Source organism: Bemisia tabaci, chromosome 2 (genome assembly GCF_918797505.1).
Source record: "Bemisia tabaci chromosome 2, PGI_BMITA_v3".
Classification (NCBI taxonomy): Eukaryota; Metazoa; Arthropoda; class Insecta; order Hemiptera; family Aleyrodidae; genus Bemisia; species Bemisia tabaci.
Window position 1 is genome coordinate 27,685,399 of NC_092794.1, and position 19,889 is coordinate 27,705,287.

Here is a 19,889-nt window from a genome sequence, read left to right on the forward strand (position 1 = left end):
ATATCGATTTTAGGTGGGACGAGCTGCCTTACCATGGATCTATTGTTTCACGAAAAAACAGTGTTGCAAACTTGACTGAAGAATCGCCTCTGCAACGTCGTTAACCGAGAGTCGGGGCCGAGTGCGGGGGGGGGGGGGGGGGGGGTGTTCAAACAATGTGTAACGCTGAAGTCATGTTTTTTTTTTACTTCTCCCTCTCGCTTTGAAGGCAACGCTTTTGTGACTTAGGCCTCTATCCATTAACACGAAAATTAACGTAACGCTGTCCTTGACTCCCTCTCCCTTCGCAACGCTTTTGTGACGTAGCCCCTAAAATATTTTAAATTCTAGGATCTAGGTTTAAGGTGATTCGATGGACGCCATATTTTGTGTCAGAACGACATGCGATATATCGTATCGGTTGGTTCCATTTTTTAGCTATTCGTAATTTTTTTCGAATTTTGAGATCGCAATTCTGTTGTCAGGAGACGAAAGAATTCACTAACCAACTTTCGACAAAAAAAAAATGCAACTTATTAAAGGCGTGTTTTTTTTCACAGGAAAACGATCGCATTCGAACGCAGTTTCGATGACAGTATCGAATGCGATATTTTTCCTCTAAAAAAAACCACGCCTTAATCATAATGAATTTTTCGTCAAAATTGGTAAGTGAATTCTATAGTCCCTGACAACAGAATTGCGATCTCAAAATTCGAGAAAAATGACGAATAGCTGAAAAAATGGAACCGATCGATGCGACATGTCGCATGTCGTTCTGACAAAAAAATATGGCATCCATCGAATCACCTCACTATTAAATTGTATCATAATAATCTGCGCGGAAAATCACTTAGATGGCTCTCCAAAGTACTTAGGGAACAACAACGTCTAGACGCTCATTTGAACTTTTTTCTTTTTTTTCTAAATCTTTTCTTCGGTCGCTAATAATAATATTGAGGTCTATGAAACCTAGCACGTAAGAACTTCAGGTTTTAGCCGGTTATAACCGAGACATTAGCATTAGCACTGGTAATAAATGCACATAGTCCTCGAATTCCAATCTGAGGCAGGCTCGAGATGATATTTAAACGGTAATGTCTGTTACGTCTAGATTGCACTTGTTAGTAGCAGTTTTTGTCGCTTCTACGGTCCAAGTGGGGATTAGGTATATCCTTCGGAGAGCTATTTTTTTCCTCTATCTTAATAAATCTGAGCGTCTTACAGAGTATGCCTCATTACAATTAGATCGGTAACTGCTGAATAATCTTAGCGTTGCCAAAAAGTAGTATTACTCTTTTTTTAAAAGTTAGTTTTAACAACTAACAGGGGATTTGAAGCTCGGTAGCGCGATAGCCATTGGAGGGCATCATTTCATTGCAAACTATCTGAGTTTTTTTGAAACCCTGCTTCTCCGTGCATGTTTCACATTGACAATTTAGGGAGATTTGTGTCAAATTACGAAAAAAAAAAAAAAAAAAAAAAATTCAAAGGAAAATTTACAGCCATCCTTGAATAAATAACTTTTTGGATAAAAGCTCACAGCGTTCCAATGAAATTCTGCGTCGAAGTGAAGATTGCAAGTTCAATATTGGGACTGTTAGTTATACCTATTTAAGTTTGAATACATTCCCCGAGCTGTTCCCACTTTAAGTTTCATTCCATTTTTTGTTTCAGATTGATCCAGTTTCGATTGTCTGGAAAAACATTCAAGGGGCGAACATGCAACGTTTGCGAATTCATGTCAACTCATTTCTATACGCATTTCACGTGGTATAAAGAAGCTTTCTGCATGAGCTTGGTTTCACCTCTTTCCTATTGTTACCTGCTCTAGCTGAAGTGTCAACGTACTTTATTTGTTCAGTTGCTGCGCACACTTGGATGATTCGTGAGCTCTAATTTGTGATGTTATTGCTCTCAGGATCACAAAGCATGGTGCGGAATTGAATTGATTTCAAAATCCGATAATCTTCAAATAATTATACAGGTCAATATATTTATCTACTCATAAACCCGCGCTTTTTTGTTTCAATGGTACGGTTTGATTTCGAGATCCACATTGCAGCCCACCATTAGTCTTCTCAACTGGCATTGAAAAACTACAAGGTCAAAAGGTAACGTTGAGAAAAAATCACCAATTCGACAAAGGAAAAAAATCAGCAATCACCTTCCGTAACACTTACGGCGGTAGAACGTGAGCGCGATAAGATTTAGAACCAGTTTATGGAGACAGAGGTTGTATTATGCATCGTCAGGTTACGTTGGATTCAAAACTCAAGATCCTCCTCGCAAGAACGAACAGCTCTCGACAGTCTCCCGTCGTTCACAATGGCGTGAGATGTTCAGATGTCAACGATATTTCATAGGCAGAAAATGGAATAAAACTCTCACGATAGTGGAAGAATGACTTGTGAACAGAGATGACATCGACGATAGTTAAATGATAAATGCCATGTCGAGTCCCTCCGCAAATAGACCTTTCTCCTCATAAGAGCGGAATGTGCGACTGCATTTGAAAACATGGAAACCAGGACTTCATTTCCGCTCTGTTCCTTCGACGCAAAGCGCATTGCGGCTTCGGTGTGTTTAACTGATCGACTGAGCGTCATTTCAAAAATCTCTGCTCGTCCACTTCTAACCCTGAGGCTGTTCTAAGGTGAAATCTGCATACTCAAAACACGCCGTTGAATGTCTCCATCCCGAATCCTGTCCTTCAAAATGCAAACTATTCTTGGAGGGAATTAATCCCAAAGTCATCGCAAATCACGGGCTCGCTTTGCAGTTACAAAACATAAGAGATCAAAATGGTAGTGCAGATGGGAACGAAATCCGTTTTATGTATCAATGTCAAAAATTGTAAATTGTTCAATTTAGATGTTTCCCTTTTCAATTTAAACCCAATTAAGTAGTCTCAAGGCTCTTTCGCTCCGCCACCAGTGATATCCATTGCTGAGAATTATCTGTGATATTATTTATTTTACTCTACAATCGTGGCTCAAATATCGTGTCTTAAGTCAGTTTTTTGTATACCTAGAGTATTTAGTCTCTGACGAGAATTATTTTTGTTTTTGCAATTTACTCTTGTTTTAGTCTTTGTTACTGAGAGCCACTTTTTTCCCTCGCAAAAAATTACATTATTTTCTTTTAACTTTGTTACTGCTGATTCATCCATAAAATAGGATTTTCAAACGCACCACCGCATTCATAATTAAGCGCTAATATTCTAATCCGTAGCGTACCGTTAATATCCACATTTTTCTCCAGAAAATTTGAAAAATTCGAAGATTTCAAAGGTAACCATGAGTGTCAGTGGAATCAGCGAAGAGGTAGATGCAATCCTCACCGATCTAATGGAAGACTCATTGATCGACTCTCTGAATTCCTTATCAGGAGAGGGATCTCTTGAAGAGATCCCAGAGGATACGACAAGGACATCTGAAGGTTACGCTCCAGGGGACTCTTCAGCTGGATCTGACAGGACGGGTTCTGGAGCTGAGACAACAGCAACAACCAAATCTGTCAACGTCACACCGCTACGTCACGTCGTTACGGCAGACTCGCCTTTCGTCACGTCAAGTAAACACGTCAACGCCGCGCCACTACGTCATTCCGCCACGATAGACACACCCTTCGTCAAACCTGATAACGCACCGCTACGTCACGTCATGACGTCGGACTCGCCCTTCGGGTCCGCTTCACCTTTCATCACCTCAGACTCGCTCGTCGGTTTGGTATCGGACTCACTCCTGGGCATTCCATCGGACTTACTTTCCATACCTGAAATCGCAGATACCGAGCCGTCGACGAACGATGACGTCATACCACCCCGTCGACGATCCGTCATCGCGCCTGACTCCCCACCGAAAACTACTGCAACACCTCCAGAAGTTTCATCCGAGGCTGTGGCGTCTAACTGTACCGCACCCACGGCAGCTAAACTACCCGCTGTCGCTGCAGAACCACCGGTTGTCAAAAAAACTGTCTCGAACCAGACGTCGCTTCCCCCTCTACCATCGGTGGCGTTTGATCCAGAATTCCCTGACGCGGGGAAGAAACACGAGGGGATCCTGAAGCGGACGTACAGCGAAGGGGGCGGAGGACGTCCTGAAAACGGACGCAGATTCTCCACGCCGAAGTTCGAAAAGGCTGCCACTTTCTCGCAGACGAACATCCTGGAAACGTACGACGACGACGTTACGGAAAGCTCCATCGAAAGGACTAAGCCCAAGGTTCCAGACGGTGGTTGGGGGTGGGTGGTGGTGCTTTCGGCGACGATAATCTCCATGATCGGCGACGGGACTGCTTTCTCATTCGGACTCCTCTACATCAAGTTCCTCGAGAACTACGGCGAGAGTAAGTCGAAAACCTCCTGGATCGGAAGCCTCTTCATGGCCGTGCCGTTGCTCCTGGGTCCGGTCGGTAGTGCGTTGGTGGACCGGTTCGGGTGTCGCACGATGACCATGCTCGGTGGAGTCATCTCGGGAACCGGTTTCATCCTCAGTTCGATAAGCATGTCCATCGAACAGCAATACCTGACGTTCGGTTTCATCGCTGGCTTGGGGCTGTGTCTGTGCTACGTGACGGCGGTGGTGAGTGTCGCGTACTGGTTCGATAAGAAGCGCACCCTGGCGACGAGTCTGGGTAGTTGTGGCACAGGGGTTGGGACGTTCGTGTACGCGCCTATGACGTCGTGGCTCATCGCGGAGTACGGGTGGCGGGGGACGATCCTCCTGCTCTCCGGGCCGTTTTTCAACCTGTGCGTGTGCGGGGCGGTGATGCGGGACCCGGAGTGGCTCATCAAGGAGCAGCGGGAGTTGAGGCGGACGGCGGGCAGTGACGCGTCGTCGCCGTCGCTGTCCGTGTCGCAGATGTCCAATGGCGACTTCCCCGGCGTCGAGGAGGTGCGCAGAGCCCTGAAGAGCGGGCAGCGACCCGTCTACCGGCTCACCGGCGTCAACGCTGTCCTCGCCAAGACCGAGGAGGGCAAGGATGGAGGGGCGCCCTTCAACTCCGTCATCAATATCCCTACCTTCATCAAGCAGAACGAAAAGGTTCGTATTGAATCATTTTCATCGGAAAGTATTCACTTATATTTGGACGTATTTCTGTCAAACGGAGCCATCGAGTACATAGAGTCGTAATGTAAATGGGAGAGCTGGCGCCATGTTCTGCTCGACGAATTCCGAGCCCGGTGTGCAACGAGTTCGGGTCGCTTTTTCGATACATTTTCGATCCAAAATGGCGGTGTGGAATACGTGGTAATCCCTATCTCCTCTGTTGTTGATGTTGTCATCGGATGGCCGGGTACCCGTGTATCGCAAACAATCGATTATGTATCGAAAAAGTGACCCGGCGTCACACAGGAGTCTCGGGATTCGGGACATGGAAAATGCTTAAAAGTGGCGCCAGCTCTCCCACTTACATTACGACTCTATGTACTCTATGGACGGAACTAAGCGCCATATGGGGAGGAAGGTAGAGGGGGGCTTTGATTGGCGGCAGAACTGGGCGTCGGGCTCATCCCGTCCTATACTCCCAATGCTTTTCCATGGCGCTTAGTTCCGTTTGACAGAAATACGTCCATTCTAGAAAACTTGGGGGAGTTGGATGTTGAACTGACTTGCCTTTGATTGGCTTGTCCGACTTGTGCGTCACAGGTCTGCATGGTAAGCTTATGCATGCAGGAGCTGTGTCAATGTGTTAGTGAGAGAGGGCCCGACTGCTAAGTCACTGCTCGTGGTAGTATTTAAGATTTACGACACTGGAAAAAAAACGCTTGGATCTAGAGTCCCTGCAGACTCTTAAAAACATTGACAAGAAATAATACTCTTGATTCAATCGGATTTTTGCTTAAATCAAGAGCCAAGCCTCTTAATTTGAGTGGATTTCCTTTTGATTGACCCTGGTAAAAATTGGCAGTAGGATCTGTGTTCCAAAATACCATAGACCTACAGCCGACTGTAAGATTTCCAATAGCTTCTATAGCCGGCAACACAATTTCTTATAGCCTTTTATAGCCGATGGCGACTAAGCAACAGCCTGACGATAAAGTGTATGCTATCCGTTACTAATTACGGATGCTAGGACTTAGTGAGTTTTTGGACTACCGCTCTCTTTTTGGGCCGTAGTATCTTGATTTATTTTGCGAGGGAAGCTCCGTACTCTTGAAGGATGCCTGCCATTCCTAATATGTTGGAGCGCCTTCAATTTCGTACGATACTGTGCAATACCTCTGGTGTGAAATAGTTGCTTCAAGCGCCGTGGTACGCTGCGGCGGCAGCGCGGCGGGCGGGCAGTCAGCGCGCATCGGCGCCTACAAACCTAACAGGGATACTTCACGCATTGCGCAGTGCGTGAAGTATCCCTGTTAGGTTTGTAGGCACCAGTGCGCCGCCGCTCCGCTTTGTGTTAGGCTCTAATATTTAATCTCGTGGAGTCAGCGTTGTTCAACTCATGATTTTGAAATGTTTGCACACTCTGTATGGATTATTCTCATTTTAATTGTTCTATCTAGAAAGTAGGTAGACATTTTCTTGATGAGCGCCATCTAGAAAGTATATGACAATGCTACTTGGGACCTTAAGGTATTAACTTAATGACTAGCTTTGTTCTCTGTCTTAGTACCGCGGAGCCAATGACCGCGGTATATATGCAGCACCAAGGTTTTCGATCTAGGTGTCAAACATTTTTCCGTCGTAGAAACCAAGCTTCCGTTCAGTTTTTGTTAGCCATCTTGAGATTTTCATTTCTTACTTGGGTATACTAAAGACTTTAGTTATGAGCACCGAAGTCCGGTTCAATGACCGGAAACTTCATTCACTTAGACCGAAAACTTTGGTGTTCCACATGGCTCGAAATTCGATGTTGGTAATCAATTTTTTTCTATGTCGCATGAATTAGACGCACAATTTTGCACATGCTTGCTTTTTTTCTCTTTTCACTTATGTTGTTTTCGCGATTACAAGAAGCGAACATTCGGTTATGGGAACTAAAAGTTCGGTTTGAAAAACCAAATAATTTGATCGATCTGGAACACCGAAATTCAGTCCATAGAATTGAACTTTTATTTTTCAGCGTACCTATAACTGGGCCAGAAAGCGTTCATAAAAATTGGGAAACGAAAGCGATCGTTTTAAAACCTTCCACTGATGCCAATGAACGAAAAAAAAGAAGTATATCAATTTGATATTAATGAAGTGATAATTCAAGAAACGTATATACCAGGCTGCCAAGTTATATCCAAATGCGCATTTCTCTGATTTTCTAGGAAGGAAACTATCGCAGTCTTTAAGAATTTCGGGAAGTATTTCCTCTCTGTAAGATATAAGTGGCCCTGTTTTTGTTCAAATTTTTGAAGGGAAAAAAAAACACTCGTTAAAAACCCGGATTTTTCTCAAAATAGGACCAACTGCGTAAAACAATTTTACAACGTTGTGCCCGATAAGAATTCAATTTCGGGAGGCAATGAAAATTTCGTTTAGTAACGTCCCAAAACTGGTAATAACACCGTGATTCATACAATAGCTGAACTACTTACGATTTGCATTTTGAGTTCTCCCCGAATCTTTACAAAATGCTCTTTCATATTCTAGCAAGGCTTGCAATGGCGCCTTGTTTTATGTCAACCGGTTATAATATTTTTACAATATTGGGCAAATATTGTCAGTACTGTCGCAATATTTACACAATACTGACAATATTTTGATAATATTATAATCAAAATTATTTTTTTAGAAAATATTTAAAGAATCATCATTTAGTATTTTTAAAAATAATATGTTTACCCAAAACATCATAAAAATATTTTCAAAATATTTGTATTTCAATACTGTAAAAATTTATATCGTGAGAGTATTTTTAAAATATCAGTACATATAATATTTATATTCAAAATATTTATTATATATTTTAAAAACATTTTAAAAGACAGTAATGCATTGGTAAGTATTTTCAAAATATTTTGAAAATATTTTAAACAATAATACTGCTATTCAAAATATTTTTAAAATATTTTCAATATCCTAATCGGTATAAGTCATCATACTAAATGCCTGCCCATAACGAAAAGTATTAAACATAATAAGGCTTAGATTTAAGACGTAGCTCAAATGTGTTCTTTCTGAACAATTATCCATTATTTTCAACCTTATTATTCATAAAGGTTATTGCAGTTGTTGTCAAATTTAATATAATATAATATAATATATATTTTTTTGCCTCCCAAGAAATTGTTGAATTTCCACCTCCTTGAGGTCATTTTCAATGTATTTGCGCGTGATCTCAGTTTATTTCTTTTTTTGTTTCGTTTGTAGTTCATGTACTGTTGTGAATATTATCATTGAATGAGAATGTTATCATTCATTCACATCTGGTTGTTTATTTTTTATTTTTCAAATTTCAAATGAAACATTTAAATTCAACTGAAGAAGAAATTCTTGATCTCGTGTGCTTATTGGTCTCCTGTAGAACTTGCACTTAGTAGCTGTGCAGCTGTGAGATTATGGCAATCGCACCTGCATAGTCTTTATGAGGAAGACATCAAACTGCAATCAAATGCAAAATGCATCTCAGAATGTCGATGAAAAATTTAAAGAGAAAAAAATAAATAAAATAATAGAATGGTGGAAATAATAGAATAACAGAGACAAAAGAAGAGAAATAAAATGAAGTAAATCAAATTAATGATAAAATGAAGTCAAAGACTAAACTGAAGTAAAACATTAGAGGGAGCAAGGAGATGAAGTAAAAAAACTGAGATGAAGAAAAAAATAAAGTATAAGGGAAAAAACTAAATGAGGTTAAAGAATAGAATGAATTTAAAGAATTAACTGAAGTCAAAAAAATTATGATGAAGTATTAAAATAAATTACAGTAAAACAAAACAAAGTAAAGGAATAAGAAGTAAATAATTAAAGAAAAAAAATGAAGTGCTTGAAAAAAAAAAAAATAGAGTGAAGAAAAAAATAGAGTCAGCAAGGAAATAAAACAAAGTAAAACGATAAAATAAATTTAAAAAATATAGTAAAGTAAAAAGTAAAATAAATACACGGACAAATCCAGGCAGATGGAAAATATCCTAGTTGCCCGTCCAACTCGACGTTAAATACCGGTTTTAAGTCACTAAAATACATCGTCTAGTGAAGCTCAATCGGTAGGGTCGTCGGTTAGTGTTAGGTAGGTCCCGGGTTCAATCCCCAAGGTGGATGAAAAATTTCTAATCTGCAAAATCGATTCAATAACATCCCAGTGGTTTCATTATTTTTATTTTTCATGGTTTCTAAAATTATTTCCACAATTAACCCTTTTCCACCATCCCCTAGCTGCGAACCCCTAAATTGATTCAATATTGGTGTAGTATTGTCTCAATATTGATATCCAAATACTTTCCCTTTGAAGTACTGGCACAGTATTCTCAGCCAAAGTATTGGCACAGTATTTATGCCAAAAGGAAAGATGGTGTACGATTTTAACATTGGCTCAATATTTAACCAATATTGGCCCAATGTTTGCATAAATACCAAAACAATATTGTTTAAATATTGGCTAAATATTCCTGTCTTATCTGGGTTTTCATGGCAATGCTCGTTCATAAATCTTACTTGTGGACACGAAGGTACTTGCACAAATTGTGATCAGTCCTGTTTTGCTGCGCACCGTGTAGGTAAGCCCATCCTTCTCCCCTACCCCATTAATCGGGCTCATTACAACATTGCTCATATTTTGATGAACTCCTATAGGTGCGCTCTTCTTCAAATTAATTAAAAGCTGGATGAACTGCTATCCTCTTAACATGAAATGAGCTCGTCGTTAAAAATCTATCGCACATACATCTTGAAGAGTGTTTTTAGAGATGGAAGGTATTTGTTTTCAGAGGCTGATTAGTGCTTTTTGATGAATTGTGAAAGCGTCCTTCATTTAGTCCTATTCCTAGTAGATATAAGGTGATTCGATGGAGGCCATTTTTTGCGTCAAAACGACGTGCGATGTATCGCATCGATTTATTCCATAATTTCAGCTACTTGTCATTTTTGTCGAATTTTGAGATCGCACTTCTGTTGTCATGAGACTTAAGAACTCATGTACCAAATTTGACAAAGAAATTCAACGTAATAAAGGTGTGGTTGTTTTAGAGGGAAAATATCGCATTCGAGTGCAGTTTCGATATCAGTATCGAATGCGATATTTTTCCCCTAAAAAAACCACGCATTTAATACGTTAAATTTCTTTGTCAAGTTTGGTACATGAGTTCTTCAGTCTCAGGACAACAGAAGTGTGATCTCAAAATTTGAAGCAAATGGCAAGTAACTGAAATTATGGAGCTAATCGATGCGATATATCGCACATCACTTTGACACAAAAAATGGCAGCCATCGAATCACCTTAAGTAGGTATTGTTATTGAACACTGGCGGATTTCTATTAGAATAATAGTAGCTCAGTTCTCAAAATGATATATCGGCACAATTTTTAGATCTATCACCGACCTGCGACATGAAGCAATTATAAATGTGCATTGCAGGTAAATGTACACGATTAGTTATTGTTTAGACAAAAACTATTAAAAGTGTCTGTGTGGATTGCGTCCCTCCCTCCCCCTAATATTTTACTTATCTATCATTTGGGCTGCGTTTGTCGAAAGAATGATGTAAAGAAATTTGCTTTCGCAGTGTTAAAGGATAACTTTTCAACTTTAAGGATGACCCATACCTTTTATTAAAGATTCACGTTTAGAAGTTATAGGTTTAGGTAAGCCCGAAGTCGAAGCGCTGCTTCATTTAGGGTTGGGGCACTAATAGTTCGATAGGACAAATAGAAAAAAAAAAACATTTTTTTGTAGCTTGATTCTCATCTTAGAAGGCAAACTTGCGCAATTTAGGAGATTCCATATCCGTACGATATAATGAAATTTCAAAAGTATTTGCATATCAATGACCATAGTGCAAAACCGCGTATCTCAATTTGCGACACTGCAGACTTCCTGATATAATTTTGTTTTTCTTTGGAAAACTAATTGATTTCTTGATTTACTTAATTTCTCCTCTCTGTTGGAGGAATATTTTGTATACATTTGAAACTTTCATGTTGATCTGCTTCTCTACGAAAAAATAAAGTAAGAGAGGAGATTTTGAAACACCGCAAAGGAGATACGATGTTTCGCACTTTGGCCATCAACCGACCTATATGCTCTCTTTGATTTTCAATTTTATTCTTAAGTGTCGTGACTAAATTCTTTGCTAAAGCCATTCGACTTTGCTAAATGATAGTAATAAAAAAAAAAAAAAAAAAAAAAAAAAAAATTAAATTGACCATACCTATAACATATATTTAAGGCAGAGGATCTTTCAAAATTTAATGAGTCAAAGATAAGTTCCTGTAATTTTGGACAATTGCATAAGATTTCTGCATTTTTAGGAAACAATCCATAAAAAAACTAAGTCTTTTACGGGATCTATAAACCTTTTGTAGGCTGTGCTAGTTATTTTATTATGATTATCATTATCATTATTTTCCTCAAAAAAATTGTAATTTTGAGGTTTTCAAAAGCTTTCCCAAATAGTGATCAGAGACTAGCTTTATTTATTGAATTAGGCCTAGGGCCTTTTTTGCGTCTTTTTCCGAGAACCTGGGAGATTTAATAGATTTGACTTAAAATGGAAGTTGCTGCTGATACTAGACTTTGGTGAAAGCTTTAACTTGATTTCAAAGCTAGTTTTGTCGTTACAGGTAGTCAGGTTTAATTTGTTAGCATTCATAAATGCCTCTTTATTTACTAAAAATGTCTTTGCATTGCTGAATCACGAAAACACATATTGAACTCGCAAAAATTGCAAGAAAATTGCAAGAGAGGCTATTTTCGCATTATGAGATATCTTTTCAGCTACATCTCAATTGGACGTATTAAATCAGAAACAGCCTAACTGCACTTCAATTTGGTGAAATTTCTTTTCATGTTTTATTATTTAACAATATGATGCCTGAAAATTTTTTCTGAATTTTCCTCAGATAATGAAGAATATACTTCTAAAATTTCCGATCAGAATATTAAAAGAAATAAAACATGAGAGATAGTCAGACCACGTCAATTGTAGTTAGTATGATTCTGGTTAAATCCGTTCAGTTGAACTTTTTAAGTTCTGGAGTACTATTTCAGAGATCCTTTGGATTCTAAAGGTTACTAGGGTGTTTTGAAGGTGAAAAAGTAGAAGATAATATACCCGTCAAAAATTTTTATTGCTCAAAATATAAGAGCGGTGACGGATAGTCGTTGGAACAGACACTCGTACTCAGTGGCAGGAAGGGGGGTAAACAGGGACAACTGGGGCACATCCTGGGGCAGGGGCGGCGTAGGAAATCTCACCGTATTGAGCACCAGCACCGTATTGGGCACCACCAGCACCGTATTGACCACCAGCAGCGCCGGCACCAGCGCCAGCCTCGGCGTAAGGGAAGACCTCCTCAACGATGACAGCCTGGGGTCCGGCCACCTCCTGGAAGACGGGCTTGGCGTACTCGTCGACAACGACGGGCTTCTGGGTGTAGACGTTGAGGGCGGCCGACTGCTTGTGTTTGACGACGTAGGGCTTCTCGAAGTAGTTGATCTCGTACGGGTAGGCGGCGTGCTCGATGTACTCGGCCTTCTGGGGTCCGATGTTCACCGGAGCTGGGAGCACCGACTTGACGACCGTCGGGTGGATCTCCGGAAGAGGCGCCTTCGGGCAGGATGGCCGGACTCTGGCGTGTGGGTGTGGGTACGGGATCGGGTTGGCAGCGGCGACGGCCAGGCAGGCGACAACGGCGACGAAACGGAAAGCCATCTTGGATCTGCTGCTTGTTGAGTGACGAGTGTACCAGAGGGACCAGAAGTGAATGATGCAGGTCCGGCGTATTCCGATAGTATTTATAACGAATCGGATCTACCTGGCCGAGGATACCGCTTCAGGTGCCCAGCAGGAAAATGCCCGTGTTTTTTAATCAGATATCGGAGATATTATTTTGGCTTTGAAACGCCCGCCAAACGTGAAACCGCGGGTTTTCGGTGAGACAGATTTTCCCGCGTCGTGTAATTTGATACGATCGGATGTCGTACCGTCAGATGAGGAGTTCGATTTTTCACACCCGGGCCGTTCGAAATACGAATCCGCGAAAGTTGACAAATTTTGAGGTCGTGTTGGAAATAAATAAATTTTGCTCAAACTCGTGAATCTGGTTTCTTTCGAAAATCTGAAATGTGTTCTACTATCACTGAAAATGTGGTCCTCTCCTGGCCACTGAAAAAGATAATATGTCGATTTAGCACCTGGGATGCCAAAAATAAGTCTGGTGATTCCAAGATGCTACCCTTACTGCCCCCGCGGTTAATTTCATATCCTGTGAATGTAAATTCAATTGCGTGGGCAATCAAGGCAGCATCTTAGGATCATCAGAAAGATTTTTGGCATCCTAGGTGCTAAAACAGCATACCATTTTTTTCAGTGAGCCATTCGGCTCAACCGCCGACAATCGGTTAGCGCCTCCAAAAGGTTGTTTTGCGCAAATAGTAAGGGCACTGAACTTTCCTGTGTCACGGGGTTTTACTATTTAACTTCTCGTATTACATCTATGTAAAATTTTGCAAAAAAACACAATGGTGTCCCTGGTCTGGTTTGTTCCTTATGAAGATCATGAGAAATTAGACCATCATAATATTGGATCAATGCATGATGTTTAACGCGCGTTATAAAACTCGCCTTCAACATAATGAGTATGCAGCCTCATTGCGGCGGCAGTGTCTGAGTAGTTATCGCTGAAAAAGGAGACCCTTAATTTTTTGACATCGCATTGGACTGAATCCTGAGAAATTAGGGGACGATTATATTTTTTGAACTATCCATATAGTGGGTGTAGGGGACTAATTCTAAGCACATTCGGATTAAAATTTTAATCACTCAATCTTTAGAGGATGACGGAAGAGAGGCTGCCAAAAAAGGTGCTTGATTGGGTTCCTCCCGGGAGGAGACGAAGGGGACGCCCTGTGAAATGTTGGCGACAGGGGGTTATAGATGAAATAAGGGAGCTCCCTTCCTCATTTCATAAAAACGGTTGTGCGGATTTTCGTGCAAATTTCAGGGAAAATTCTCCATAGTTTGAAGCAAATTCCTTAAAAATTTCAAATGAATCCGCACAAACGCTCTCTCGTAAAAAATTTAATCGCCCAGTTAAATTTGGCAACAGCTGATGTGGCTTGGTTATTCCTTTCTGTTAAACTCGGTCCATTTGACAACTGTTCGCATACGATCCGAACGGTCCCTTGCCGTCATTTCCTCCCCGTTTGTTGGTTCTAGCCAGCATGTATAATTGTATACTTTGTGTCTCCCCTGGTAAAAATTGGCAGTAGAATCTGTGTTCCAAAATACCATAGACCTACAGCCGGCTGTAAGATTTCCAATAGCTTGTATAGCCGGCTACACAATTTCTTATAGCCTTTTATCGCCGATGGCGATTAAGCAACTCACAGCCAGGCGATAAAGTGTATGCTAAACGTCACTAATTACGGATGCTAGGACTTCGTGAGTTTTTGGACCAATGCTCTCATTTTGGGCCGTATTATCTTGATTTATTTTGCGAGGAAAGCTCCGTACTTTTTATGGATGCCTGCCATTCCTAATATATTAGAGCGCCTTCAGTTTCGTATGATACTGTGCGATACTTCTGGTGTGAAATAGTTGCTTCAAGCGCCGTGGCACGCTGCGCTGCGGCACGGCAGGCGGGTAGCCAGCGCGAAACGATATACATATAATAGCGCGAATAATACATATTTTTTTTTTTTTCATCGATTAAAACGAGAATAATCCATACAGGATGTGCAAATATTTCAAAATCATGAGTTGAAAAACGCTGACTCCGCCAGATTAAACATTAGAGCCTAACACAGAGCGGAGCGGCACGCTGCGGCGCGGCGGGCGGGCAGCGGCAGCCAGCGCGATAAGCGCGCATTGGCGCCTACAAACCTAACACGGATACTTCACGCGTTGCGCAATGCGTGAAGTATCCCAGTTAGGTTTGCAGGCGCTGGTGCGCGCTTATCGCGCTGGCTGCCGCTGCCCGCCCGCCGCGCCGCAGCGTGCCGGTCCGCTCTGTGTTAGGCTCTAATGTTTAATCTGGCGGAGTCAGCGTTTTTCAACTCATGATTTTGAAATGTTTGCACATCCTGTATGGATTATTCTCGTTTTAATCGATGAAAAAAAAAATATGTATTAAAGGAAAATATAATGTGTGTTTTGTAAATATTTAGATGGTTCCATATCAAACTTAATGATTTCCAAAGCACACGAATTTGTACACAATTTCTTATAGCCTTTTTTAATCGATGGCGAAAAAGCAACAGCCAGGCGATAAAGTGTAAAGCCCGGCTATAGGAACTATAGCCCGGCTGTATAATTTTTTATCGCTTCGTATAGCCCGGCCGTATGATTTTCTCCGCATTCTACGGCCAGCTATATGATTTTCTGTAGCCCTCTTCAGCCGGCTATAAGAATTCCTATGGTATTTTGAAACGCAGCTCTTATCGCCAATTTTTACCAGGGTCTGGTTTGCCATTTGCTTGTGGTGCCACTGAACGATTGATTTTATGTTGCAGGTCCCGTTGGAGGTGCTGGAGACTCTGAGCGAGAACAAACGCGTGTTCAAGGTGATCCTGGAGAACTACCCGAGTCTCCTGCAATGCCGGAGCCTGTCCGACCACGAGCAACTGCACCAGGCGCACACGACTGCCACGAGGGTGGCCGTCCCTGTGACCATGTCCATGCGCCTGAAGCCCAGCCGCCGGCTCACGGCCACGCACACGCCGAGCAGCAGGGACGCCGCGCACGCGCACGGGAGCAGCAGGGACGGCACCGGAGCTGGGGAGCCCTTGCTCGAAGCGGAGCAGCCCCGGGGCACCGTCCCCGTCCCCAAGGTCCTCGCCCCGCCCCGCACCGACTCCCTGCCCTTGCTCCGGCGGCAATTCAGTATCAAGGAGCACCACCCGCAGTTGAGTCATTTCCGAGGACACAGGTTAGAGATCCCAAATTCAGCTTGTCACAAAATGGATTCAGCTAAGGGAAGGGGGGCAAAGACATAAAGACGGAGCGCTAAAAGCAAAAAATGAATGTCTTTTTAAACACCTCTACTATTGGCTAGAGGATTGGCGGCAAAATCGGGACAAGTTTGAATTCAAATGTCAGGGGCGGGAACTGAATAAAATTGCCTAAACAAAGTATTCTAGGTTGATTTTTGCCCAGATTCACTTACCGACATATGTTTTGTTAGCCTTTAGGTTATTTTTGGTCCGTCATAGACCAATTAATTTCATTTGGGAGTAATGGTCATCTAGGACTGTAACAGCCTGTATTTTTATTTACCGGAAATATTCACGCATTTCCTGTTACACTCACTTGACGCTGTAACTTTCGGCGCGACACTGAAAGAAGGGCCCTGGCGATTAGACGGTGCAACGAAAAATGTTGATCATTCCCGGTAGATATTCCTTGCCTCTATTTTTTTTAAAACAGTGGTTTTGGGGATCAGCATGGTATTATTGCATTGGATAAACGTTGTTGACCTCATTCTGAGATGAGGTATTTTTTGGGATTTTTCGCCACCTTTATAAAGCTACTGTGGTAGAACGTCCCACTTACGGTTAGGGTTAGGATTAGGTTTACGGTAGGGTTGTGATAAAAAAGAGAAGAGTTCTGCTGTTTAAAAAAAATATAAATAAAAAAAATAAAAAATATACACAAATAACAGCATCCTTTCGAGCCATGGTAAGGTGCTCCCGATTCGCGGAACCATAGTACCGAATTTCGGAACTATTGAGATTTTCCTGAATTTTTCCCGGAACTTTTGAAATTCCCGAAATGTTCCGGATTTCGTCCATTTCCCGGAACTTTCTCGGAACTTTCGAAAAAATGTGAAAAGATCCCAGAAACTTTAGATGGTCATATCGTGAAAAAAATTGGAACAAAATTGTTCCGAATCCCTGAACTTTTTTCGTACATTGAATGGGAGCACTGTATCAGGCGGCTTTCGAAAGCGAAATCATCAAGGTGATCGAGCAGTGAATTTTCACGGGGCCATCAATGAGACAAAACACCCCGGTTGGCTCTTGACTCGTTGGCAGGTGACTCACCCGACCCGAAGTAATAATTAGAGTGGATCATGAACTGCCGCCGCGTCACCGTGGCTGCGGACACTGCATGGACCAACGGAGTCGGCGAGGACCGGCCATGTTCCACGTTATAATTAGACGTGATGCGAGGCTCGATCAATTCGCGCTGTCAAATGGGTTTATGATCTCAAGTGTTTAGTTTAGTTATTGGAGCGGATCGTCGCATGGTCATCGTGTTTGTTTAAGTAAACATCTCCCCACCGATGAGTCCATGCATTTTTCCGCTTCTGCCTCTATGCTCAAGAGACAAGTACTGCCGTGCTAAGGAAGAATGCCGTATTAGCCTTCAGACGTTGCCAAATTTCTTTCGATAAAAACCAAATTTACCGGGAAAATTGGGAATATTTTTTTCCAAAATTTTCACACAATTTTGTACGCACACTGGAAAAAAAACACATTGCATCTAGAGTCCAGACTCTTGAAAACATTGATAAGAAAAAAATACTCTTGATTCAATCGGATTTTTGCTTGAATCAAAACGGAATCCGCTTAAATTAAGAGGCTTGGTTCTTGATTTAAGCTAGATTCTGATTGAATCAAGCGTACTTTTTCTTGTCGATGTTTTTAAGAGTCTGGACTCTAGATCCAATGTGTTATTTTTCTAGTGGCATTTTAATTTGAAGTGTTGAAAGATTTCAAGGAAAATATGCATGAACATCGTCAAAATTATAAATTTTATCAAAGGAAATTTGGCAACCCTCGAACGTCCATACGGCGTTCCTCCTTAGCACGACAGATTGAGATGCCGTTCAAGTATATTATGTAAGATATTTCGGCTAACTTTCAAACCCCTCTTTCCGCCACCTTGTAAGAGACCCATGAGGCATCCTCTTAGCAGGCGTGATACTTGAACCTACCCTTGAAATCGAGTTTTTAGAGAATATGGACTCATGGTGGTCTCTGACTAGAGAATTCACCGAATTAGTCCTTCAGTTTTCGTAAAGCGGTCCATAATCATGCGAAAGATTCTTTGCAAGTGTGCGGGTGATTCGGAATCGACGAATTTTCCCCTTTTTAACCATGAAAAAATGACTTTTTCGTACCATGGCAGTGGACAGCCATAAGCCGCTATGTTCTAGGCACAGCTTTGCGTGGCAGTTTGTTTTTTGGCCTGACATAGTATTCCAGATTATTCACGTCCGTTGCATATTTTTCTCTTGAATGTTTGACGTCGTGTCAAAAATCAGACTCCGTCATTTTCTGCGAAAGATTTCCACCTATGAAACCTAGTATCTATCCGCGAATGTAAGAAACCCATAACATTTCGTGCCCTCTCTTTTTTTGGGACGCTTGCCTATGCCAAAGCTCCATGACAGCTAACCTGGCGTAAACACTTGCACGCAAAGCGATCGTTTCAGTTTTATGATATCAACATCCGTTTTTCATTACTCAGAGACTCTTACCCATCAGCCAGAACACTCTATGAAGTAGACCTTAGTTTTTGATAGTACGATCATGAATTTTCTATTTATGTGTTAATTAACTGTCCATAGGATGTGGTTCGGTGTCTCTTCCTGTAAATCTCACTTGAATCAGCTCGTGTAAAAACGTCCTATGTCCATTTTTCCACTACGGAGGGGTCAAAGGGCTGAAAATGGTGGGCTCGGCCCCCTTCCCCCCCCCATTTAAATGTTTAAATCCCTTCTTCAGGCATCTACGAGCATTTTAAATAATCCATGTCAATGTACGCCGATGGCTGCGAGACTCACTGGAAATGAAACCATTAATTTATTCCTCCAGTTTTTGTCTTGTGTTTTCCCTTTTTCATGGGTTTTTCTGCCTCATAGTCTAAATTTGATTTCGTTTAAGCCTTAAATCTTTGATTCAACCTTCTGCATAGAACCACAATGATTTCATGCATTCTAGGCAGACCTGAACACATTTCTTGAGGGGCGATCTCGAATAATGCGAAAACTTCCGATGTCAATTATTGTTTTTTTTTGTTGTTTTTCTCACTGTCACATGACTTTCATTGGAACCTCGAAGAAACGAGGAACAATTTTTTTGAGTCCCTGGAAGTCTGGCATAATAGTATACTCTAATTTCAAAGTTTTTTGAGGGTTCAAAAATAATTATTTTAGGGCAGATTTGTGCGACTTGTGCGAAAACGTCTGATGTCCAACGCCTTTTTTTAAAAATTACTCAGCTCTAGGTGGGAGTTGGGAAGGGTAACAGTTGTGGGTCTTTGCTAGAACTCTCTACTAAGATACACATTCTTCGACTTTCTTCATGCACAATGCCGAGTCTGAGAGGTTTACCAAAAAATGGTTTTTGGACATCGGCCATTTTCGCACGAGCCTTCACTTAACCTGCTCATTGATAATAAAATTACATCATTTTTTGAGTATCTCTTTCTAAATACCTATTTTTCTCTGAATAGAAATTCTGTGATGTACCGAGGGGCGGCTTTAGATTTCCACAAGTACAAACTCCGAGCAGCTTCTTGTCCAAATATCTACAGAAACCCGGTGACGTCATATATAGCTCAAAGAAATCAGTCCGTAAGTGTAACTCCTTTAATCATACTGATTCATACATTTCTGATTTCTTTGATTTAAAAAAGTGTAAGATCTTGATATGTTTGCGAAGGATCAAACTACCCAAAACACGGCATCACTGCTAAAATGTACTTGCTCCCTATCTTTGCATGGAGAGTTTGTCTTGATGTAGATGTGGACTCTCAGGATAGCGTGGGATATCCCCTCCATTTTGTCCTCAACTTGAGAGCT

At 41.4% G+C, this 19,889-nt stretch overlaps 1 protein-coding gene across 3 annotated transcripts in view; it reads left to right on the forward strand.

The window, feature by feature from the left end:
* The window catches only part of LOC109032482 (uncharacterized), a 61,080-nt gene that overhangs the window by 28,241 nt on the left and 12,950 nt on the right, over positions 1–19,889 (forward strand). For all 3 annotated transcript variants that reach the window (XM_019044638.2, XM_019044637.2, XM_072297063.1), the window contains exons 2-4: positions 1,654–5,027; positions 15,592–16,007; positions 19,541–19,661. In XM_019044638.2, coding sequence (XP_018900183.2) covers positions 3,276–5,027; positions 15,592–16,007; positions 19,541–19,661 — 2,289 coding nt within the window. In that variant the 5' untranslated portion in view covers positions 1,654–3,275. The remainder of the gene's footprint in view (positions 1–1,653; positions 5,028–15,591; positions 16,008–19,540; positions 19,662–19,889) is intronic.